General features: G+C 35.2%; 1 protein-coding gene across 2 annotated transcripts; it reads left to right on the top strand.

Moving 5' to 3' along the window:
- The first annotated feature begins 1,386 nt into the window (after positions 1-1,386).
- On the top strand, positions 1,387-7,481 carry LOC132056475 (mitochondrial carrier protein MTM1). Of its 2 annotated transcripts, XR_009414788.1 has the most exons (12): positions 1,387-1,609; positions 2,067-2,361; positions 2,474-2,563; positions 3,590-3,718; positions 3,869-3,928; positions 4,049-4,219; positions 4,365-4,461; positions 5,509-5,600; positions 5,688-5,837; positions 6,482-6,540; positions 7,034-7,326; positions 7,415-7,481. XR_009414788.1 is itself a non-coding variant. In XM_059448694.1 (11 exons), the coding sequence occupies exons 2-11, from the start codon at positions 2,089-2,091 to the stop codon at positions 7,164-7,166; spliced, it is 1,254 nt and encodes a 417-aa protein (XP_059304677.1). In that variant the 5' UTR covers positions 1,387-1,609; positions 2,067-2,088; the 3' UTR covers positions 7,167-7,481. The 2 variants fall into 2 exon arrangements, 1 of the variants encoding a protein (XP_059304677.1); XM_059448694.1 differs by having other exon boundaries at positions 7,034-7,481.
- Positions 7,482-9,110: the final 1,629 nt, after the last annotated feature.

Raw genomic sequence — 9,110 nt, 5'->3', positions numbered from 1 at the left:
AAAAAAAACTTGACCCGTTAACAAAAGTTGTCTTTGCACAATGAGGTAATTTCTAAATTCTAAGTACCAATGGATCGTAGTATGGTTTCATTAATCATTATATTTACAATCCATAAGAAACAAGGAAAGACGAAATTTTAAGATTCATTTTCCTTTTCATTCTCTGTTGCATCCCACCAAATTTTATTCCTCAAAAGTTATAATTATGAGTTATTACCTTCTCCAACTTAATTTAGTCGCCTATTTTAGTACTTGATGATCCAGGATTCCGTATAATAATGAATTATATCATATATGGTAATCAGTCAACATACGTTACGATACACTTACCAAGATTTATTTGATTTTTCTTTCTTTCGTTTTTTTTTTTTTTAAATCTTTCATTAAATGGGTTAACACCTAAATTATTATGCCCATACATAAAAATATAATGAACAATCTTATTAAGACACGAATTGAGTTATAGCGAATCATTCTTGAATGCATAATTTATAAATGTTTCATTTGGCGAAAAATCAACTTATTTTTAAAAGATCTTTTCAAAAAAATACTTTTAGGCTTGATTTGTGTTTGGCTAATTAATTAAAAAAGTACTTTTGAAAGAATTAGTGTTTGGCTAAGTTTTTAAAAAGTGTTTCTACTTGTATTTTTCTAAAAAGTACTTTTCAAAAAGTCTTTTGAAGGGAAAAAAAACTTTTTTTTAGCTTATGAAAAATGCTTCACTCTCCAAGACTTATTTTCTCTCAAAAACTTGACCAAACACCCACCTTTTTTCAAATAAAGACTTATTGAAAAAATAAGATTCTTTGGAGGAAAAATAAGCTTGGCCAAACAGGCTATTAATTTGGTGAAAAACTAGTTTGAAGTCATGGCAGTCATGTAAGAAATTGATGTTATTTTGAAAGTGAACAATGAAAGATTTTACTAATTGCTACTACACTTTGGCTTCACCAACTCGGGGCCTAGCGCTACCAATACTTTAAGGGAACATTAACTTGATTTTTTTTAAATCATGTTTTTTTTTTCTTTTTTTCTAAGAATCATCTAAAACAACTGCAATTGGAGGAGCAATAGTCTTTTTTTGGGGGCAAATTTGTGTGGTAGTATTTAGTATATATTCTAATTTCCATTTTATTTCTTGTTCCAATATGCATATTGTCTTTTAGATGGAAAGATCTATCTGTGGACTGCAGATTTCCAAGTCTACTTCCAGAAGAGTTCTTTTTATCCTTTGGTCTTTTCCATATATAAATGGAATTTCTTTTTCCCATTGATTCGTCTTGAAATGCTGCAAAAATAAAAAGAAATACTAGTATATTTTTGCCATATTTAAGTCGAATTTCCTCTTCCACATTTACATCGAATTCCCTTCTCATTGGCTCTTTTTGAAATATTTCCTTTGAAAGGCCCTAATATTTAGGCGGGCCAAACGCAGCCCTAATTCGAGAGACTTCTCTCAGCCCGCAAGGCGCGGCGTTTCTGCTTTCCTCTTCTCCAAGGAACTAGGGAAACTCCTTTTTTCTACAAATAACTATCATTTCTTTCCCTTTTATTTAATTTAATTTAATCTCACTCTCACGAACTGCTGAATTAAAGCTGAGATCAACAGGTTTATTTCTATTTTTTTCCTGTCAACTTATGATTCCCTTTCAATACTTAGTATTAACGCTCTGATTTTTCTGTTTTTTTTTTTTTGAATTCTTCCCTTAATAGCTGTTCTCTATGAAATATTGAAAACCCAGTTCATGTATTTTGTTTGTTTTGATCATTTCTTTTTAATTTTCTGGTAGAGGAGGAGGAATTTATCGGTTGTTAATTGTTGATGTTGTTATAAACCTTTTCTTTAATAAATTCTATCTTTTCCTTGTTTGCATTTGGATGTAACCTTTACCTCATTATGTTGACATTCTTTCCATGGGTGGCCCTATTTTAATATTATTCCAAATTTTCATTTATTTGCTTCCTTTCTCATAACTACATTATAAGAAAGGGGTGAGGGGAATAATCAAAATCTTCCTTTCATTTGTAGAATTTTAGTGCTTAAAGGAGGCAACAATTCATTTCAGGTTGATCCAGTAGTTAAATAAAATGGCGGATGAATTGAACAACGGAGAAAATTCATGGATGGACACGACTGAGCAATCGAATAGAGTACTAGATGTTGATAAAAATGTTTCCTTGATGTCCGGATCAGTGATTATCACTGATGGGGCAGAACCCTTACATCCTCAGCAGCCTCCACCTCAGGTTCCCACCAGCCCCTCCTCGGATGTCCAATTGGGCTTATCTGAACGAGCCGTCTCAGCAGCCGGTGCAGCGTTTCTCTCTGCAGTCCTTACTAATCCACTTGATGTTGTCAAGGTATTTTTATTTATTTTGTTCACCTTCTACTTATCTTTGTATGTTCATTTCAGTTTTTTGATACTTCATTACTGATAAGCTGACTAATTTCTGTTTCTGCACTAATTTACAGACTAGATTGCAAACACAGGCAGCTGGAGTTGCTTATTCACATCCAATGAGTAACATGACAAGCCGCATGGCAGTTTTTGGTCCAAATATGGTACTGTATCTTTCTATCTGGAAACTTATTCTTTTGCCGTACTTTACTTTGTCTTTGTCCAATATAGAGTTGTTCACTTCTTCCCTTTGGGGTTCTTTTCCTATTTCATACATCGAGAACTATGGTACTAAGCATAAACCGAGATCTATTGTGGAAAGACAGGCAAAATCTATATGCTTTCTTGTTAATCATCATGTTAAATGGAGGTAGTTAGAAAGAGAGGATATTGACTTGTGTGATGGTGTTATGATGTTATCTTAGTTGAACTTTTTATTATAGAAAGTTGTCTGTTGGGCGTGAATGACTCACTCAGTTTTTGGATTTTCAAGTGAAAGATAGATTAAAAAGCTATGACAGTTATGTAATTGTGTCATAAAACTCTTTGCATGGGCATCGCGACAAGAAAATGCTGGATGCAGCAAGAAGAGGTGAAAGCGACCTCCTTTCTTGTCGGGGACAAAAGATGAAAACATGATATTTTTTATGGGGAAGAAACTGTATTTTCAGGATGGTCCAAATTTGTTAGCATACCTTCTATGTCATTAATAGTAAAGGGTCTAAAAACCTCCAAGGGTGTTGCCTAGTGGTGAAAGAGCTGAAATTATAATCTTAGGAATCAAGGTTTGAATCCCAAGAGATAATATTAGGTTATTTCTTCCAATTTGCCTACGCCTTGGTGGGCAGTAGTTATTCTATAACAATCTTAGGAATCAAGGTTCGACTTGGTGAATTCTTCCATTTGTCTCTGTCTTGGTCGTAGTAATTACTAGGTGCATGTGCTAGTAGGTAGCATATACCCCGTAGATTAGTCGAGTTGCACGTAGGTTGGCTCAGACACCAACATAAAATAAAAGTATATAAAATATAAATATAAAAAAGGGGTCTCAAATGCAGTTTTTCCTGGGTGAGTTGTTGCACTCCCTTTATCAAATGTATATCTGCATTGGTCTCTTGGAGAATGTGGAATGTTTATAAATCTTTTCTTATATTGAAATGAGCAATTTACTTATTCGTTTTTTCACTCAGATGTTTGCAGATCTGAGGTGTTCACCTTCATGTACCCGCGCTGGTGTTCATGGTACAGTATCAATCTGCCCGCCTGATTGTTTCCAGTACAAAGGAGCACTTGATGTCTTCTACAAAATTATTCGGCAGGTTGGCAAATTTATTCTCATTTTTCTCAGATGCTCGCGTGTGTTGATTGCCCAAGTCTTCATGTTTCTTTCATGCTTGTCTTCTGAAGTTCCATTTTGCAGTTTGAATCGTTTAAACTTTTCGTGACTCTTAACTTGAATATTTTCACAGGAGGGTATTTCTAGGCTATGGAGAGGCACAAATGCTGGTCTAGCACTGGCTGTACCAACAGTATGTGCCTATTTATTTAATTAGTTGCTTTAAACTCGCCAACGACTTCCTTATTGTGTATTTAAGTGTGCTAAAGCTATATGTTATAATCACAACTGTGTACTGATACTTTTTTAACAGGTCGGAATTTACTTGCCTTGCTATGACATTTTTCGGAACAAGTTAGAGGAGTTCACAGCCCAACATGCCCCAAGCTTGACACCATATGCTCCTTTGTTAGCTGGTTCGCTGGCACGGTCTTTAGCTTGCACAAGTTGCTATCCTCTTGAACTTGCCAAAACACGAATGCAGGTATTTCACATCTCCTTTTGATGCATTTTTTGTTATATGTGTCATTTTATGTTCTTCCAGTCGCTCTTTACTTGCTACGGATATGGGTGATCCACTCCTTCAACTGTTCTGGTTCTCTCATTCATTGAGTTGCTCCTGTTTACAGGCATTTAAGGATATGAACAAGAAGCCTGCTGGAGTCTGGAAGACTTTGTTTGAGGTTATTGCCAATGTCAGGAGCACAACTAATACCAACTGTGGCTGTACGTAAATTTTCTTTCCTGTTCCTGCTTTCTAGCTATAGGAAAGAGTTTGTAGGAGTTGTTTGTTAGTGAAAATGAAAAGCAATGTAGATTCCATAATAATATTAAAGGTGTTATCTGAATACAAAAATCTGCCTTCCAACTTTAGGCTCAACAAGTTGTTATCTTTAGGAGCCGTTTGGACATGGTTTGAAACCATGTTTGGACATGCAATTTGGATATCTTAAGTTTTATCTTCTCTTATAGACATAAAAACCCCACAAGTTGTGAAAAAAATCAAAACATTCCCAATTCTTATACAATCTTACCAAATGAGCAAGTCATAGTTCATAACAAAATTAATACGCTACTAGAAGGCCTTTCTAAAAAATACAACATCAATTGATCAAACTTTAGTTCAATAAAAATGAAAATTTAACATGAATAGTAATGAGGTTGGTAGACATAAATAAAGGTTGGTACACATAAATAAAGGTTGGTGGAAGTTAATGAGGTTGGTAAATGGTTGGTGGGAGTAATTGTTAAAAATATCTACCAACTTATGGGTCTCTTTTTACAAAATATAAACTTATGGGTCAAGTTTTATATTTAAATTTTTTGAAACCATGGTTTGAAACCATGAGATGAAATGCATGTCCAAACGCTGGTTTCATCTCATGGTTTCAAACCATGGTCTCAAACCGCATGTCCAAACGCTACTTAAATTCTTATCTCCTTGGGGGATACTAGTTAATTTGTTCCTTAATTTGTTCCTCTTCTAATAGCACTATTACAAAGAGTAAATGAATCAAAGCTTGGCTTTAGTTTGAGATGTTGTGATAATTCACAAAGCACTAAATATTGTAAGAGGAAAAAATATTTTCTAAAGCATGTTTCTTCAGAAAGTTGACTCTTCACATTGCTTATAGAGTTTTTAAAAGCCCTTTACTTCTCATTCTAGCTCCTTTTTATCTCTCTACTTTAAAATTCTGGCTCTTACTTTCACTCTTTTAAATATGAATGCTCTTGCAATCTCATTTGAGGTTGACATAGTATTTTCTGCTGCAGTACAAAGCTATCGTGTACTTTGGAGTGGACTTGGGGCACAGCTTGCTCGTGACGTCCCTTTTTCTGCAATTTGTTGGACAACTCTTGAACCAGTATGATTCAATTCTGTTTTTGTTAGATTCTGATGTGTTCATGAATTTCATTTGATCCAAGCATTATACTCACAAGTCTATTTGCAGGTAAGGAGGCGGCTTCTTAGTCTGATGGGAGATGAAGCTAATGCTGCTGGTGTCCTTGGGGCAAATTTTTCTGCTGCTTTTGTTGCAGGAAGCATTGCTGCTGCTGCAACATGTCCCCTTGATGTTGCTAAGACTAGAAGACAGATTGAGGTGTTTATTTTTTGTCTAAATCCTCACTTACGGAATACTAATATTTAGATTTATCCATTTGGCTCGAGCATCATTTCAATTAATTAAAACCCACATTTTTCTGCTCTGTTATATGAATTAGGATGCGATCCAGGAATCAGTAGTCATAGACCCCACAGTTAGAATGTCTGGTTAGTTACCACAATCGCTTCAGCGCCCTTAGCGTAGTGCTTGTTCATTATGAGCCTTAGATCAAGGAAGTGAGTGGAGGGTTGTCTGTATACCGGGTTCGCTTCAGGTCTTTCCTTTGAAAGAGTTGTTCTTTTTTCTGATCCATGTTGAGGGAAAACTTGGGATGAAAATCTCATAATTGACGTTTTAAACTTTGGGTGTACCGTTCTTGTAGTTATTTATTTCTTCTTTTTGAGCTTTCTACTGGTGCACTAGAGTATAATCGATATCACAAATTTTGATAAGTGTGGACAGGACACTGTAATCTATTTGGCCCAGGGGTAATTGCAATTACATAAGGGGATTAGTATCTGAAATTAGCTTACGTTAGAGAGTGCTGCTTTTAGTTTACACTAAGGATCCGAGGTGATAATTGACTTGTTTTCTTCCATCTATTTGAGCGTTTGCTTAACTACCTCTTTTCTTCATTACAGAGAGACCCCACCAGGGCATTGAGGATGACAACAAGGCAAACTCTACTTGAGATTTGGAGGTACAGCTTTGAGAATATGTCCACTGAATTCTTCCCTCAAAATAATGTGTGAACTGCATATATTAAATCCATGATGATATTGCTGACATTCTATCGGAAAAGCTACGATGGTAGCACGTTGTTTGTTGTTCAGTGAACAAAACACTAAACACGCTATTCAGAAAAACATTTTTCTTTTGTTTTAGCTGTTTCCACTGGAAAAATAGTCAATGGGCCCCAAAAACCTTTATCTATCAGTACTCCTTTGGTTTAGGGGTCTGGAACATGCCTTTCTATGTCCTGATTAATCCGTTGAGCCCTCCAGTTTGGCTTAAACTTTCAAACGGAAATGGGATAGGGCATAGATTGCAGAGATCCACTGTTGGTTGTGATGAATCTTGCGTGTTCATAGGGATGCACAATTTTCCCAAAAAGAATGGCATATGCATGTTTTTGTTCACTATTTTCTCTGGCTATGAAGTGGATTTTTAATGAAATCATGCTACTGATGCAGGGATGGAGGGCTCAAGGGACTGTTTACTGGAGTAGGTCCTCGTGTTGGTCGTGCTGGCCCTTCAGTTGGAATTGTGATTTCGTTTTACGAAGTAGTCAAATATATGTTACACCACAAATATACTTCTTCATAGCACGCGTAGTCAGGTTAATTAGGGTTTCTTCTTTCCAACGTCTCGGATCGGGCAATGGTCACTGACTTAGCTGAGTTGGGCCGCGATGGGACGCTGTAGTAGCACCTATGTGTGCTCTAACGTGGATATGGTAGCATGCAAAGGAGCAGTTTTGACCATGGTAGATTACCCTCACAGGTTAGCTTGTAGAAAATAATCCACTCTTCTTTGCTTTCCAGCCAATTCAGTTTGGTTTGGTTTTTGGGCAGGATTGTCTTTGGAGTAAGAAGAGATTTTGATAAACTTTTGGTTGCATCAATGAGCAGTTTTTCCTGAGGTGTTCTCAGTTATCATAAAAATATTCAATTTCTTTATTGTACTTTTAGGAAAATTTTAGTTTCCTCGACTGGTCTGGCAATCTCAAGCTAAAATATTGACGCGGAAAGATTTTTATTGATGCTATTTCGCATTACCATAGAATTGTATTATTCTTCTACTGTTTGACGGGTACATTATATCAACTCTGACAATTTAATTGGAATGAGAGTTTGTTCTCTCTTTTGAATATTGCGGAGGAAAAGAAAAAGAATTATAAGGTTAGAAACCATAGCAGCAAGGAAAAATAAGTTATTTTTCTAATTTTTTGCTTGGGTGGAAAAGAAGAAGAACTAAAGATTGTTCGACTAATTCTTCTCAACAAATGAATTTTGTGGATCTAAGAAAACAAACATTCTAAACTCTTTTTTCTGCTCATCTACAGGCGAAACAAGAGAAAAAAAGTTGAAAATTCATTAGCTTCACTTCCCAGGTTTGGCAATTACTAGGAATACTGGGGGAATTTGATAAATATTAAATAGCAAAGGGAAAAATCATTCTGCCAAAACAAATGCTTTGAAATTTGAATAAAAATATTGCACGTTGCTCTTTGTACAAAACCAATAATGTATGAATTTAGGATAGCGTTGCTTTGACATTTATTTGATTTATTGTACGAAATAGATAATCAGAATTCTGCGTGTCTACTGTAGTGTGAAAAGATCGGTTGGTTTTGTGATATCCGTCTTCAAATGGTGGTCAAAGAAAAAAAGAATGCTTTTCATTTTACATCTTTTGCAAATTTATAATGCCTTCATATTAGGCCTCTGGCATCTTCACTTGTTCTTGCAAAGAATGTTGATTATGTTTTCCAAAATAAAAGCATAAATAATAATATGGCTGAAGCTATGGCAATCCCAAGAGGAGTAAAAGGGTACCTAGACAAGGGGAACAAAGAGGTACAAGTTCTAGTAAATGCTATCAGTAAACAAATCAACTGTAACTTGGCAAATGGTACATATAGTGTATCAGATTGTAGAACTTTTAACTCTTTAAGTATGATGACAGTTTTCATTTCTCACACTGCTTTAGAGAATCAACTGCATAACTGATCTCTTAGCTAATATGGGTTCACAGTGGAGGTCCTGAAAATTAGTCATGGAGACTACCATTTTACTAGAATTCTTAAATTTGTACTAAAAGGCACAATCTTTTTATAGATGGTCTCTATGTGCCTCTCTATATGTTTTCCAGGAGGTGAACATATATACTACTTGTCCCAATCCTACATGTTCTTGCCTACTAGAGTACTAGTTATTAATATACAGGTTGAGATCTGTGTTAAATCTCTCATCATATCGGTGACATTAGTTTAAAATAAATGAATAAACAAATCTGCTCAAGAACAAGCAAGCACACAAAAGAAACTTTAAAAGAAATCGAAAACATGAAAAAATAAAATAAAAATGTATGTATATCTCTACTCTAAAAGCCAATACCCTTTCATATACAACAAAGGAAGGACAAAGAGAAAAGAAAAATTAGAAATTATAATATTCCACATCTTCCAGATAGCAAGGAAAATGGAATAACAACATGAAAAATATTGACTCTACTTGCTTATCCTCTATTTCTAAGCTTCAAAAGCTA

The sequence above is a fragment of the Lycium ferocissimum genome, chromosome 5, assembly GCF_029784015.1.
Source record: "Lycium ferocissimum isolate CSIRO_LF1 chromosome 5, AGI_CSIRO_Lferr_CH_V1, whole genome shotgun sequence".
In the NCBI taxonomy this organism is placed as follows: Eukaryota; Viridiplantae; Streptophyta; class Magnoliopsida; order Solanales; family Solanaceae; genus Lycium; species Lycium ferocissimum.
Note: the sequence above shows the minus strand (reverse complement) of the source record. Positions and strands in the feature narration are given on the sequence as shown.

Bases quoted from the DNA above. Each gene is read 5' to 3' on its own strand.
- LOC132056475 (XM_059448694.1), top strand. From the start codon at position 2,089: ATGGCGGATGAATTGAACAACGGAGAAAATTCATGGATGGACACGACT. The intron at 2,362-2,473 runs GTATTTTTATTT...ACTAATTTACAG, and splicing joins ATCCACTTGATGTTGTCAAG to ACTAGATTGCAAACACAGGC. The intron at 5,601-5,687 runs GTATGATTCAAT...GTCTATTTGCAG, and splicing joins GTTGGACAACTCTTGAACCA to GTAAGGAGGCGGCTTCTTAG.